This window comes from Lipotes vexillifer, unplaced genomic scaffold, assembly GCF_000442215.2.
Source record: "Lipotes vexillifer unplaced genomic scaffold, Lipotes_vexillifer_v1.1 scaffold232, whole genome shotgun sequence".
Lineage (NCBI taxonomy): Eukaryota > Metazoa > Chordata > Mammalia > Artiodactyla > Lipotidae > Lipotes > Lipotes vexillifer.
Genome location: NW_006793997.1, coordinates 1,945,352 through 1,961,371, shown reverse-complemented (window position 1 = coordinate 1,961,371; position 16,020 = coordinate 1,945,352). Strand labels below are relative to the sequence as shown.

Here is a 16,020-nt window from a genome sequence, read left to right as displayed (position 1 = left end):
GGTCACCTGTATTATTTAAATGAGTTGTCTTGCTGTCTCTCTGTCTCTGCCCTTTTGTGTTTTTCTTGACCATTTATAATTGAAATTGTTGTAAGATAAATGGACTTTTGATATTTCTCCCTTGTGGAGTGCTGTCAGGTCTCTAATAATGTAGGAGTACCCAGTGCAACCCAGAACACTCCTGGAAGGCTCCCTGGAGGAGCCGTTGCCCACACCATTGTCCTGAAGGGTGAGTGAGAGTAGGCCAGGAGAGGCAGGGATGAGGGGATGTACAGGCCATTCCCAACAGAGAGAACAGAGTTGAAATGATGGATTCTATCAGGAAATTACAAGAAATATGATATTAATGGTGAACAGGGAGAGGAGCAGAGAATGGCAAGAGGTGGGCCTGATGAGATAAGAACAGGCCCGGATGATGTAGACCATTCAGGGAGCTTGAGATTTATCAGGTAGGCAATGGGGAGCCATTGAAGGTGTTTGAGCAGGAGAGTGACATGGTCCAAGACCAGTGTGAGAAGATCACTCTGGCTGCTGCTTGGGGAATAGATTGGAAAGGTGAGCCTGGAGGCAGGGGGACCAGAAAAGGGGCATTCAGTCCAGAAGAGCTATGATGAAGGCCCGAACGGGGCAGGGACAGTGGGGAAGGAGAGGAGGGGACAGATCTAAGGGCCATTAATATGTAGAGTGGACAGGGCAGGATTCTGGCAAGCAGTTGAGGGGAGCACGGGATAGGGAGGGCACAGAAAAAATTGAGGTAAGGATGTGTAAATAAAGGACCAATTTGGAGGGAAGATGAAATCTTCTTTGGACGTGGGAGTTTGTGCAAAATCTTGTGAGGCTGTCGAGGAGCAAGTGGAGTGGAAAAGCCCTTCAGGAGCCTCCTATGCCTGTTTGCCCAGAAGCCCAAGCCTTGGAAGGGGGTCCTCTCTGGACTTAGCAATATGGAATCTTGCACCTAGGACCTATTTGGGGTGGCATTGCAGTGCTGCAAGTTTAATGCAGGCTACTATCTCCCAGGAACGAACCCAGGCAAAGGGTAGTAAGAACTAAACCACTTATTAAAAGAAAAACCTGCACTTCGCAGGGATTTATATGCCTTTCTGTGGCTGAATAATAAATTTTTTACAGCTACAGCTGGCGTTATATATGACCTTATAAAATGCCATGATAGCGTCTAACAGATATCGTATCGTGGAACATATGACTTTCTTTTCCAAGGGCTTTTTAAAGCATCGTCTCTGGCTTGGGCAGGCAGGAAAGCCTCACTGCACTTCATCCGAGTGGGCAGGCGAGCATCTTCTCTGGGACTGCTTGTCACTGTCAAGGTCTCCAGGCCCTGAGGAGGCAGCCACTGGCAGGGGGCGGGGTGCTGATCTGACACACATGCAAAAGCCCCCATGTTTGGGGGATGTCAGCTCAGCTGGATCAAAGGTCAGGCTGGCTCTTCCCCATGGCATTCAGCCTGGCTAGACTTTCTCTGACCAATTTAGAAGTTGACCTTTTGCAAGATATGAGTGTCTTTGATGGCCTGGAGGAGCCCTGGGAGAATTCACACACACACACACACACACACACACACACACACACACACACACACGGGTGGGGAATGGGATTCCAGTGTCAACATCGTCTCATTGGCCTTTGACTACCCCCACCTTTTTCTCCATTCCCATCCCCCACACCCCGACCTTGGACATCTGCATTCAGAATTCACCATCCTCCAGAAAACAGGATTTTTTCCCTGCCAGAAAAGTGCAATCTGATGACAGTTTTGGGAAACACGGGGGAGCGGCAGCGGGGGCTTGGGTTAATTGTTTTCTGGTTAACTGGGAGTTATGAGAACACTATTGTTTCAACCCTTGCTTTTAAAGTATTTCCAAAGTATGTCAGTCCATATTCCCGGTGTGGTAAGTGCATTGCGGGTAACTGAACCTGTTTGTAGTGATTTAATTACACAGGTGTCAATTTCCTTTCCACATTACATGCCTCCTCCACACTCCATCCGTGTCCACCTCTGCACCTTTCTCCATGCTGTGCTCCCCGCCTGGGGTGCCTTTCCTCCCCCTCCTCCTACACAAAGTCTTCCCAGCCAGCCAGGCAAAGCCAGGTCTCGACTTCTGATGGCAGCCTTTTCCAAAGTGCTGCATGAACTGGCAGAGCACAAGATCGTTCCCAGCAGTGCATGAACAAACTTCAAAGAAATTAATTGCTATCTGTTTAAATTTCTAGTTACATTCTATTTATGGCAAAAATTATACTAGTTTTTCCTCCAGTTTATGGGTAATATTTGCTTTTTAAATTAGTTCGTTAAAGAAAAAGATAGATGAGCTGATGTAAAGAGCATTGGTAAATAAAGAAAGCAGCAGACGCTACGTGGATAGGTCAAAATCGGAAAAGTTAGCAGATGAATGATTAAAATTTGGAAGGGGTGCCTGTTTCTTGCTGTCTTCTTGCTCCTGAAATTCCCAGTGCAGCGGGTGGGTAATTCATTCATTTTTCTGATCTCAGTTTTCTCATCATGGTACCTGTCTTAATATGTTGTCCAACCCTCGTTCCAGGCAGCCAGCAGCCAGTTTTTACTGGACCCATAATTAACTGATCTTTTTTCACGTGTGATTTGTCACTGCCCCTGCTAGACTGCAGGCTCCTTTGGGGAAAGTCTTTGTAAACATCATCAAACTCTACACATCCCTGGGTGGTCAGTAGGAAAAAGTTCTTTTTAGAGAAGGATTTACTTTTTTTGGCTATAAAGTGTGAGTTCGTTGAAAGTGAAAGATGGGGCAAATACTGTCATAGTCTGAGTCTGAGAAAGAGGCAGGTGGTTTGGTGGAGGCCATGGTCGGCAGCGCCTACTGCAGCCACCTTTCTGCTGGGAAAGGCCCTGGCAGCCCCTTCTCCAGGTCCTAATAGACCCACTAGAACCCAAATTCAACTTGTCCATTATGACACACCAGTTGGGAAGAGACACGTAAGCAGTTGTTGACTGACGATCAAGTAGTTGTAAACAGCCAGAACCAGCGTTCTCGACAGTCAGTTCAGACGTCAGCTCCAGAGCTGCCCTGTCCCGGACGGTGGCCACCAGCATGGGGGTTGCTGAGCACTTGAAATGAGGCTGGTTCAAGTTGAGGTGTGCTCTTGCAGAAGGAGTACCAGAGTATCACATCGATACTTTTTCATCTTGATTACATGATGAAATTATAATATTTTGGATATATTAGGTTAAATAAAATAGATGACTCAAATCAATCTCTCTCATTTCTTTTTCTTTTTTTTTTTAAACTGGCTACTAGAAAATTTCAAGTTACATTCATGGTTCACACAATGATGAAGGAAATCGGGCTGGATCAGAGCCAAACCTTAGAAAACAATTTTTCTTTTTACTTTTTTAGAGTTAAAAAAAATTTTTTTTTTGGCCACGTGGCTTGTGGGATCTTAGTTCCCCGACCAGGGATCGAACCCAGGGCCCCAGCAGTGAGAGCGCTGGGTCCTAACCACTGGACCACCAGGGAATTCTCCAATTTTTCTTTTTAAATTGTAATGTTCTCAATTCCTAAGCTCGGGGTCTCCTGAGAGGAAGCGAAAAGATTTCAGTTAATTGATGGTTCTGGTTAGTTGAGTTCACTTAATCAGGGCTTTGCTTCTAATTGCATCTACTGTCACCTCTCACCAGGTACAGGGCACACCACTTGTTACCAATTGCTTACGCTTTCTCCGTGGCTCCTGCCCAAGCTCTGTTAAGAACGGTACGGGTTGCAGAATTCAGGGGTCCTGCCTGCGGACACGTGGTAGGGTGACAATGGAATGTTGAAAGAAGTAGGACTGCTGGGTGCTGTCAGTGCCCAGTCTGGGGATGAATCGAGACCCGGTTATCTGAATGCCAGAGCCCTCGGCACCTGCGAGGAGGCACTTTGCCAGATGACCTCTTGAGGGGGACTTGGCAACAATATATTCTATCAGTGTCTTAACAAGCCTCCATCTCTCAGGAAAGCAAGGCAGCGTGCGAGGCTGGGGTTCCCACCCAGGGTCCTGGGGATGGCTGAATGCACGACACCCAGTGCCAACAGGTGAGACGGGCAGCAGTTTTTTAGTCCCAGATACAGCTCCAGGGGGCAGGATGTCACATGCCATGAAGAGCCACGCAGGGACTTGCACTCAGGGACAGAGTGACCATCCAGGGCCTCTGGGAGGCTGACTTTGTAGTGCCAAGAGGATGACGGGACCACTGGTTCCCACAAGAGGACGTGGTTACCTTCTTTGAGTAATTCCGAGGACTGGCAGGGAACTGAAGCAGGGATGAGCAGGAATTGCACCTGGTGCCTGTAATAGGGAGGATCCTTTGGCTAGGGGACCTTATCCCGGGGAGCAGAGTAGAGGGGGAATTACATTCAGCCCCTTTGAGTCCCTCCAGGTTTTCCCCAGATATCACGGCAGTGCATATTATTAATTTTAGCCCTTATGTCACAACGTGGTGGGGGGAGAACTGGATGGTGGAATCATCATATCTGGGTTTGAATCTTGGCTGTGTTACTTATTAGCATTTCAGCTCATGAATCCTCAATAGGCCCATCGGGGATGTTAACATCTACCATGTGTGTGAGTGTGTGTGTGTGTGTGTGTGTGTATGTGTATGTCTGGCTGTATAGCTATCTACCTGTCAACCCACATACATAGATACACACACACACACACACACACACACACACACACACACAACACACATTTCTCCTTTCCAAAAGGGTGGTTTAATCTCCACCACCAGCTTTAAACAACAACATAACCACAACCAACTCAAAAACAGCATTTAATGAAAAGCAGATGCGTCAGTTAAGCAAACTGAGTTCTTCCAGCCAAAGGCTACATCTGGCCCTCCATGTACTATTTCCACTGACTTACTAAGGATTTGGTTTTGCATGGACAAAGGCAGACATTGGCTCATTCTGATTCAGGGCCAAGGAGCCAGGCTGTTAGTTTATGTAATGCTAAGAGGACACAGCCTCCACCCTAGTTCAGATAAGGAAGGCCAAGCTCCAAGGGCTTTCCTTGGCATAGTGAAGGCAGCTGCCTGGGAACAAGGCAGCCTGTAGCACGATGGCCGTGTATGCTGCAGCTCCTCCAGAGGTGAGCCATTGCCTTCCTGGCTTAGAGGTGGCCTCACCTGCACAGACACCCAGGGGACCAGCAGGGACCTGGTTGCGCAGAAGTACCCCCTGCATGCAGAACAGTGGGGCATCTGTTGGCTTTTTCCTTCCAGATACATACACTGTGTTTCTTCAAAGACAGAACCTCATCCCAGCAGTTCAAGGGACCACCCTCAAGCAGTTCGAGGGACCACACTCAAGCCTCCTTTGCTGCTTCAGTTCCATCTGTGTGTTGAGGATTTTGCTTCTCCTTGTTCACCCTCCTCCTTGGCAGGGACATTCTCCATGGAAACCCCAGCCTTGGTATGTCCTGGGATCCTGGATTCGCAGCTGTGCTGAGCACCTCAGGGGACTACACTGGTGTGGTTCTTTGAGCAACGTGGGTGGTAGTGTTCTGGAATCTGGCAAGCAGCCAGCAAAATTTCATAATCCCATGCCTGGGTCACTCCTCAGCGCCTTCCAGGGGACGAACAGATGTGGATGGACAGTTGGGTAGCCCAGCCCAGCCCACCTATCAGCTGTTTGCAGTTATCTGTTTACATGCATGTGTTTGTTCATAAACAAGCAAACAGCTCTTCAGTGAGCCCATGCTTTGTGTCAGATATAGTTCTTGCCTGCATGGAACTCACATCCCTGTGTGCATGTGTGTGCATGTGTTTGCATGTGTGTGTAAGTGTGTGTAGGTCTGTCACTAACAAAGCAATGATCATTGATGGAACATTCCCTGAATGTCAGGCCCTGGGCCTGAGAATACTGTTCTCATTTAATCCTCACAACCACATGCAACAGAGGTTGATGGAACACTTACTACAATATGTGCGAGGCGTTATATTGAATACTAAGCTTAGCATTTCAAGGTAGAGCCTTCTAGAACCTATCCTGTTATTAACCCCATTTCACAAATGAAGAGACCCAAGCTGAGTTGGTCAAGTGCCTTGCCTGGGGTTATACATCCAGTAAGTGGCCGAGCCGGAACTCATATGTCATGCCCCTAACCATGATGCCTCGTCTATATACATGGATAGATTTCTCAGTGGGCATGTCTACAAATTCATGTGCATCCATGTTTGTATGAGTAGCCCCAAAGCCAGAGGTTACTGGGTTTGAGAGTATACTTTATCCCTCTGGCTACAGTATCCACTGCCATGAGTCTTTGTTTCCTTATCAGTGAATCAGTTGATGATGTCTGTCTATTAGCCTCATGGAATATGGGCAGGGGGGTTGGGGGCAATGAGATAATGTTCAAGGAAGGCCATTGTCTGAAAAGAATCATATGGATAAAGAACCAAGAAAAGTATCCTACAGATGGAAAGAAAAACTACTGGGTGAAGAAAGTTAATTTTTATCAATTCTCTACTAAGTTTTCCATTTGATGCTCATAATCACCCAGCCGAGTGGGTATTATTGTTCCCCATATTACAATATGAAAGAGGGAGAATGAGCCTCCAAGTAACAAAATGGTGGAGACAGGGTTCCAATCCAGGTCTGGCCCTGCTGGAGCCCATGTTCTTTGCTCTAGACCAACAGTTGGTAAACTATGGCTCACCGGCCCAATTCGGCCAGCTCTCTGTTTTTGTAAGTGGAGTTTTATTAGGAACACAGCCATGCCCATTCCTTACAGGCTGTCCATGGCTGCTTTGAGCTACAACAGCATAGCCGAGCCACTGTGACAGAGACGATATGGCCTGCAAAGCTGGAAGACTTTACTATCTGAGCCTTTACCGAAAAAGTTTGCAAACTCCTATTCTAGACTCTAATATAAGGCCTGTGGTAAGAATGATTTTTTAAAGTAGGTAAAAAAGAAATGCTAAAAGATGTGAACATGCACATATACTGTGTATGTTGCACGTGTACAGAAAAAAAACTCCAGCCATCTGGAGCCTTTGGGAGATAAGACAAACCTAATTTTCTCAAGTTAACGTTTTACCCATAAGGAATATTTCTAAATTATATCACCCACTTTCCTACCTTCTGAGGCTGAGTATGCTGGGCATGTGTTAAACTTTCCTTAAAGAAATCTCACCATCATTTTAAGCACTAGATTCTGGGTTCTGCTAAAAGCACTAATGACTCCTGATGGCATCAAGAATGCTGTAGCTCTTCACTCAATGGCCCCAGAGTCCTTTTTTAAAAAAAAAAAATCTGTCTGTCTGCTTTTCAATCATTTTTCCTGCTCTTACATTTCTTGCCCACTGTTATTTCTCCCCGCTTTCAACGTGGCTGATTGTAACCCTCAGCTGGCTCTGCTTCTCAACTCCAGAAATCATCACACATTAGAAATGTACAGAGAGTAAATAGGTTGTGTTTCAGAAGCTGGCACCTGTGTATCCTTCTTGTCCTTGGCTGTTGTGTGTAGTTGAGCTCCATGGAAGCCAGTTGACACCGTATGTGTGGGTTTCCTGCTGTTGTCCGAAGGCAGGAAGTGGTCCGTGTTTCCTTCTCCATGATGGCCCTGGTGTCCCAGGGTTCAGATCGACGGTAGCCGAGGAAACAGCAAGCACCGGAAGCAGATGGTGAGTGTGGCTGGCGCCTCTCACTTTGCAAAATGCCAAATCTTATGCTCAGGTTTGAGCTTCAGTAGCCAGAGCTGACTGACTTACTTTCATCTTCATCACAGATGGTAGCCGAAATAAGGCTCACCATGGTGGAATTTAAGACTTGGGAAACTCAGAGTTGCCTTTGAAATCCAAGCACAGTTTCATATTTAGAGACGTGTCTTTAAAATAGAAATTGATTGTAATCAAGTATGAAAACGCAATTGTTAACTCGTTTTTTAATCACCCGACCTGAGTGCGGTTAACTATTTTTGTTGACATGTGTGAGTGTTTCTTGTTGAAAGTAAGAATTGTGAGTAATTCTTATTGAAATGTACACACTTAGTCTGCCAAACACTTTTATGGTATGATTTTTTTTTTTCAATTTTAAACATAATTTTATACAAGTTCCCTACCACGTTTTTTTTTTAACATCTTTATTGGGGTACAATTGCTTTACAATGGTGTGTTAGTTTCTGCTTTATAACAAAGTGAATCAGTTATACACATACGTATGTTCCCATATCTCTTCCCTCTTGCGTCTCCCTCCCTCCCACCCTCCCTATCCCACCCCTCCAGGCGGTCACAAAGCACAGAGCCGATATCCCTGTGCCATGCAGCTGCTTCCCACTAGCTATCTACCTTACGTTTGTTAGTGTGTATATGTCCATGCCTCTCTCTCGCCCTGTCACAGCTCACCCTTCCCCCTCCCCATATCCTCAAGTCCGTTCTCCAGTAGGTCTGTGTCTTTATTCCTGTCTTACCCCTAGGTTCTTCATGACATTTTTTTCCTTAAATTCCATATATATGTGTTAGCATATGGTATTTATCTTTTTCTTTCTGACTTACTTCACTCTGTATGACAGAGTCTAGGTCTATCCACCTCATTACAAATAGCTCAATTTCGTTTCTTTTTGTGGCTGAGTAATATTCCATTGTATATATGTGCCACATCTTCTTTATCCATTCATCCGATGATGAGCACTTAGGTTGTTTCCTTCTCCAGGCTATTGTAAATAGAGCTGCAATGAACATTTTGGTACATGACTCTTTCTGAATTTTGGTTTTCTCAGGGTATTGCCAAAAACTTTTAAATCCGCTTTTGTTTCGGTGGGTGGTTGCTGGTAGATGGCAACAGCTAGAGATGAGGGCAGGGCTAGATGGGCGTGTGTCCCGTGCTCAGTGGGACCCTGCACTTGGTTGAATGCTCTCTTGTCACTGCCTTGAAATTCTTAATAAGTTTTTAATAAGAGGCCATGCATTTTCATTTTGCACTGGGCCCCGCACGTTACGTAGCCGATTTTGGCCGTTGTGGAATAGGATCGTGGAATCTCAAAGTTGGAAGGAGCTTCAAGATCAGCCTTCCAAAACCCCTCATTTTATTAATTTTTTAATGTATTTTTTATTGAAGTATACTTGATTTACAGTGTGTTAATTTCTGCTGTACAGCAAAGTGATTCACTTATACCTATATATATTTATATTGTTTTCCGTTATGGTTTATCACAGGATATTGAATATAGTTCCCCATGCTCTACAGTAGGACCTTGTTGTTTATCCATCCAATATATAATAGTTTGCATCTGCTAATCCCCAACTCCCAATCCATCCCTCCCGCACCCACCTCCCCCTTGGCAACCACGAGTTTGTCCTCTGTATCTGTGAGTCTGTTTCTGTTTCGTAGATAAGTTCATTTGTGTCGTATTTTAGATTCTACATACAAGTGATATCATATAAAACCCCTCATTTTAAATACGGAGGAACTGAGGCCAAAACAAAAATGGAAGTGACTTGCCCAAGGAAACAGGGCAATGGATGGCAGATTCAGAGACGTGGGACCCCCGATCTTCAGGTGCCTTGTGATTACAGCCCCTTTCTCCTACACAGAGGCAGTGCTTCCTGCCCAGTTCATGATTAAGGATGATGAGCGAATTTAATAATAATCTAAGCAGTTAATACTGATGAATTTAAATTTGCCATTTATCCCCCTTTCCCCAACACACATGCACACTGCAGAGTAAGTAACCAGTTTTGTCTGTAACATTGGAAAGTGGTGTAATGGAATTCTTATTGATAGTATAAAAATTAGGACAAAACTCAAAAATGCTAGCAATTTCCCTGAATTAAAAATTTGAATGGCATTTTCTTTCTTGCTTACAAAAGTAATACATTCTCATGGTTGGAAATTTGGAAGATGACCAAGAAGAAAAAAAAAGTCACCATGCCACAGTTTATGTGTATTTTTTCCAATCTTCTTTTCCATACATGCACATTTTTAAAATAGTTGATCTCTAAGTCTATTCGTTGAACCTTTATATTCCGTTTAACATTATATTAGCTTAAACCATATGAAATTGCTGTTTTTGTAGATCAAAAAGGGTTGACTACTGTATTGGCAATTTGATGTTCAACCAAACTGCAAAAGCATTTCCTTAAACCATGGAGTATTCTTTGTAAACATCATGTTTATTGGCTGTATAAAACTCCATCATGTGTCTGCATGCAGTTACGTAACTTTTACTGAACAGTATTATCCTATTTTATGTAGTAATTAATATACTTATTATAACATCATACATAAATAATTCTACACAAATAACTGTGTCTTATGATAAAGCATCTTATTCCCTTGCCTTCATAGATGGAATATTCTTTGATAAAAACCACTTTGATTCTTTTTTATGTTAAAAAAAATGGCATTTTATTTAAAAAGCTTGAAAAAGGTGGAAAGAAAGCAAGAAGTAAAATCATCATCCTGAAATATAGTCTTTGGGGCATTTCTTTCTGGTCTTGGTTTCCTATGTTTGTATGCATTTGAAAGCCCGCATTTTTTTGGTCGCTGAACAACACATGGTGAACATTACATAGAATATTGTGAATCTGATTAAGTGCATTCCCAGTGACTGTGAGAAAAGAACTCCTCAGAGTGAGGCCCATGGGTCAGGGCCAGTCACGAAGCGTTTGTTTGTCACCGTCTGTGCTGAGACAGCTTCAGAAACTGAGGGCAAGCTTTTAGAAACTTTTATAGTAATTGGGCATTGCCTGGCGCCCAAGCATGGCCAAGCATCTCCTTTTTCTTCCTTTTTTTTCCGATACTTCAGTTTTTTGTTTTATTTTACAAAGCCACCAGTCTGAGAGAGAGAGGAGGAAAAAGACCTTTCATCCCAGCGGGATGGAGAAGCATTGCTGCATAACCCGGCACAGGGAGGGCAGATGCTCCCTCTCTGATCCTAACCGCACGTGTGGTGCGGGCTTTTAAAATTCCTGGGTTTGCTCTCTTGCTGTCTTTTTTGTCTCTTTCTGTCCCTTTTCGCTGCTCACATTGAGGATGTCTTTCATCTCCTCTGTTCCTGCCTTTCCCTCGCCTTCCTTTTTCTTCTCATTTCTCCCCCTATTATCTCCTGGTAACGAGGGAGGAGGATAGCAGACCCCAGTCATACGCTTGTTAGAATGAGTTGGGAAGTGTGTCTCACTCGGGCCCTCAGAGTGGCTCTGTGTAAAGCGAACATGCTCTTTCATCCAGCTGTTGTGACACATCCTCCCACAGCTGGAGAACGAGGCTTTTTCTTATTTAGGAGATACTGGTTGCATTTTAGATCTGAAGTTGGCCGTCTCTGAATAAGTTCAGTGTGTTTTACAGCTGAACATTTTTTTTTCACGTTAGCTACACTTTGTCACCTTCTCCATCCCTGCCATCCTTCCTTGATGGAGAGTCGAGAGCTAACTGGGCGTTTTGGGGGGCATATGCAGTACCTGATCTTTTGCGCAGAGGGCTTCAAACCCAGAGAAGACAGCTGCACGTTGGTGACGTCTTGTTGCCGGCGAGCAGGAGGGAGTGACATCACGCTTTGGAATGTGCGTCCTCAGGCCCCGCCAGCCTGATGCCCCCTGGATGACACGCACGAGGCCAGTGCCGAGAATAAAGCAAACCGCGATGCCAAAATAACTGGCTTTAGTTAAATAATTTGCTGTTGACTGCTTCTCTGTTTATGAATCAGTTAAAAGCCCTTTTAAGTGAAATTGGATAGACTACAAAGTGTTGGTTTCATGTGTTTTATTTGCAGTTTAATCAGCGTGATCCAGCTGCTGGAGTGGGGAGAGTCGAGCAGGGGTTTTAATTATCCCTGCTTTGCCCAAGTTAGGAATTCCCAATGGTGCAGTCTGTGCGAAGATGCCAAAAACTGCATTGTTCTTTAATTAGCTGTTGTAATTGTTTTAGTCTAATCTCCGTGATTAGCAGCAGCATTAAATACAGCAGGAAGAAAAGGCCTGTCCTCTACGCTCTGCCCCAGTAAACAGAGCCTTTCTCCCTTCTGGAGACGGATATCAGAGAGAATCAATTAGAACTCAACCAGCGTTGATTGGAAGATGATAAAGACCAGCCACCATGAAGAAGAAATGGCTCCGGCGAGTTGGTTTATGGCCCCCACTGCCGGCTGGCCTGGTGTGCTCTTCAGCCCTGCCCTGTCCTGGAGGCGCTTGGACAGGCCCCGCTAGATGGCTCTGTCCCTCTCTGGGGATGGGGAAATGGACAGGTCAGGCACCAGCTGTCGTTTTGGCTTCTGGTCCTCTGCTTCATGCATTCAACCACAAGCTTTTCTTAAGCACCTCTTTTGTGCCAGGCATCATGCCAGGCGCCCGGGCTACAGCTCTGATCAAGGCAGGCACAATCCCTGTCTGCACAGAGTCTGTAGTCTTGAGGAGGAGACCGATGTTAATCAAACACTTGCGTGAGTCTTTCGTTCATTGTAAACTGTGAAATGCTGTGAAGGAGACCTAGGAGGGGGTTTAACGGAGGTAACTCACCTGGTCTGAGGGTCAGGGAGGGTATCCCAGAGAAGTGAAGTATATAAGCTGAGTGCCAATGGGGAAGGAGGGTTAGCTGAACCCAGAGGCCAGAGGAAGGGTGTTTAAGGCGGAAGGAACAGCTTATGCAAAGGTCCTGAGGCAGGGAGGAGTTTGATCCTTCCTTTTCATCATTTTCTTGGAGGCAATAGTATGGTGGCAATGAGCCAGATTCTGGATACAAGCTCCCTGGGTGCAAATCCCACCTCTGCTACTTACGAGCTGTGTGAAATTCTTCAAGTCACTTCACCGCACTCTGCCTCAGTGTTTCCAGGCTGTAAAATGGGGATGATGATGATAACCATGGTAGTATCTAGTTCACAGTGTTGTTGTGGAGATTAAGATCATACATGTTAAGCATTCAGGACATTGCCTGGCATATGGTGAGGCTCGGGAAGTGTAAGCCAGGGCAGCCTTGACTTTGGAATCAAACAAAATGGGCCAAAATCTAGATCTGCTGTGTGCAAACTTTGTGACCTTAGCCTGGTTACCTGCCCTTGCTGTCCCTGCTTTCTTTTGGATGAAGTGGGGACGTTGCCTTGTGGTTTAGTCCTCTTGCAGTCTGTTGTAGATACTCAGAGACTAGTAGCTATTGTCATTTTTCATGAGACATCCGCTTGGCACATGACTCGAGGTTAATACTCAGTAATGACAAATTCCCTTGGAGTTTTCTTCTTTCTTATCGTTGTCTGTGGTCCTCCCCACACCCACAGAAAGGGTATCTCTATAGCAAGGTTTCCCAACCTCGACATTATTGCCTTTCGGAGCTGGACAAGTCTTTTCTCTAGTGGTGTCCTGTGCACTGTAGGGTGTTTAGCAGCATCCCTGGTCTCTGCCCACTAGGTGCTGGTACCATTCTTCTCCCCTGAGGGGTGATATCCAGAGTGTCCCAGACATTGCCAAATACCCCTGTGGGGCAAAATTGCCCCCAGCTGAGAACCACTGCCCTAGAGAAAAATAGAACAAGTAGACTAGCTGTTACTTTGGGAATGGTCATTGGATATTAGGATAAAAATGGTAAAAATCTATTGGAGAAGGGAGTATACAACAGATGGTTTTGAGGCCCTTTGAGCTTAAGGAGTTTACAGTGGTTCTCGAATTCAGCTCTGCACTGGAATACCTAGGGAGCCTGCGCCCCCCGCTAGAGGCGCCAACGTACTGGTGACCCTTGAACAACGCGGGGGTTAGAGGCGCCTGCCCTGCGCGCAGTTGAAAATCTGCTTATAACTTATAGTCGGTCCTGTGTATCTGTGCTGCCAGGTGTCCACAGTTCCTGGTACCCAAGGCTCCTCATCCTCAGATTCAACCATCTATGGATTGTGTATTACGGTAGCATTTACTATGGAAAAAAAAATCCATGTTTAAGTGGACCCGCGAAGTTCAAACCCGTGTTATTGGAGGGTCAGCTCTAATTGAGCTGGATGCCGCCCAGGCATGAGGATAACGTGAAGCTCCCCAGGTGATTCTGATGGGCTGCCTGGGTTGAGAACCACTGCCTGGTTTCAGAGTGGACATACCTGTGTGAAAGGTAGGGTACTCAGGTGGACCTCGTGTTTCTGTGCCACAAAATGGTAGTGACAGGAGTATTATCACTGCTGCTGCTACTACTACTAGACGTCGTTTATTCATGTACAGGGCCTAATTCTAAGTGCTTTCCATATGTTAACTTGTTTAATGCTGAAAACAGGTCTGTGAGGTAGGTGCTGGTATCATTACCTCTGTTTTAATGGTAAGGACACTAAAGCACAACACAGAGTGGTTAAAAACTTTTCCAAGGTCACATAGCTAAAAGTGGTGGAACCAGGAGACGTGTCCTTTGCCCTAGAACCCATGCCCCCATTGCCTTAGGAGATGAGGCGGGAAAAGGACAGAACGGGGCACTGGGGGTGGTTTGGTTGGAGTTTGGGGGACTGGGCTGGATGATGGCTTTGATGTGTACAGAAATGCCAAGCACTCATCCATTCACTCATCAAAACTTTATTATTATTTTTATTTATTTATTTATTTATTTATTTATTTGCGGTACGCGGGCCTCTCACTGTTGTGGCCTCTCCCGTTGCGGAGCGCAGGCTCCAGACGCGCAGGCTCAGCGGCCATGGCTCAGGGGCCCAGCCGCTCCGCGGCATGTGGGATCTTCCCGGACCGGGGCACGAACCTGTGTTCCCTGCATCGGCAGGCGGACTCTCAACCGCTGCGCCACCAGGGAAGCCCCATCAAACGTTTATTGATCACTTGCTGTGTTCCAGGCACTGTGCTAGGTTCTGGAAATACAATGCTGACTAAAAAAGGCATGGCCCCTGTCCTCAGGAGGCTTACAGTCTCACAGTCTGTGGAAGAAACAGAATGGAAACCAGTGAACGGCACTCAGTATGTAACCACACATGTTGAGGGGTGGTAATAAGAAAATTAATACAGAGCTGTGGTCAGATCTCATAGAGGGACCACTTTAGCCAAGACACCATAGAGCCAGAAGGAAGGCTGTTGCAGGCAGAAGGACTAGCAGGTGTAAATTCTCGAGGTTCAGATTGAAGACCTAAAGAAGTCCAGTGGGGAGGGGCGTTATGCATGGGGTGGGCAGGGGATTAGGATGTGAGGTTAGAGAGGTGGACAGGGAGCAGATGACACCGACCGTTATCATACTTGATGGCTGAGGAAACTAATGGCCAGAAACAGGGTGAAGGTGCATTGTTTCCCCAAGGTCACACAGCTGGTGTCAGAGCCGATTTCAAATCCAGGCTGTGTGGCCTGGACGTGACATGGTCCAGAATGGTCCCTGTTTCCTCCTCTGCCCCGAGGTCAGCCTGTATGTTCTGATGTGGGGTTTGAGAAATGCAGTGAAGACAGGGCTCTTCCTGTCATGCTTCTAGGATCTAAGAGGCAGAGAAAACTCCGGCAAGGTACCGACTGCACTTGAACTTCTTAGGCATGTAATACATCTTTCGTGACCACTGCCTGTGAGGCGCCAGGCTCTGTGATCGACATTTGCCATGTATTTCTGGACGTGGCATTGAAGGTAAGCCCTTTAAAATAGATGGACTGTCATTGTCCCCATTTTACGTATGTGAAAACCAAGGCCTAGAAAGTGGGGGCAGCTCTTTCAAGCTCACCCAGTAAGGGAGTAAGCAGAGCCCTGGGAGGAAGCTCGGGCTGCCCGACAACACACCATGCTTTCTTCCACTATGCTTTTCTGAATTGTCCCTGCATTGTCCGTGACGCCTGGAAGTTCATTATATACATTTGTAGCATCAGTTGTTGAATTCATGGGCCAGGTTCTGAACTGCAGTAGCGCTTGAGATCTACATCATTGATTTCTGTATTGCCTAACATTGCATTTTGCTAAGTCACCAACTTGGTCCTAGCATACAGGAAAGGGACCTCTAGCTAGAACCAAGCCAGGAGCCCCTGACCCCGTATGTTAGGGAAGTATTGACATAGGAGCCAAGGTGATTCTTAGGCAGTGGTTTACAAAACAAAGTAAGATCTCAGCCTTCTGGTGAAAGGTA

General features: G+C 45.8%; 1 protein-coding gene and 1 non-coding gene across 2 annotated transcripts in view; one reads left to right on the top strand and one right to left on the bottom strand.

The window, feature by feature from the left end:
- Positions 1 to 3,436: 3,436 nt before the first annotated feature.
- On the bottom strand, positions 3,437 to 3,509 carry TRNAE-CUC (transfer RNA glutamic acid (anticodon CUC)). The gene has a single exon. It is a non-coding gene; the product is annotated as a tRNA-Glu (tRNA).
- A 1,579-nt stretch (positions 3,510 to 5,088) lies between these two features.
- Positions 5,089 to 16,020, top strand: part of XYLT1 (xylosyltransferase 1) — a 195,924-nt gene continuing 184,992 nt past the window's right edge. The window contains exon 1 of the mRNA XM_007466967.1: positions 5,089 to 5,118. Coding sequence (XP_007467029.1) covers positions 5,089 to 5,118 — 30 coding nt within the window. The remainder of the gene's footprint in view (positions 5,119 to 16,020) is intronic.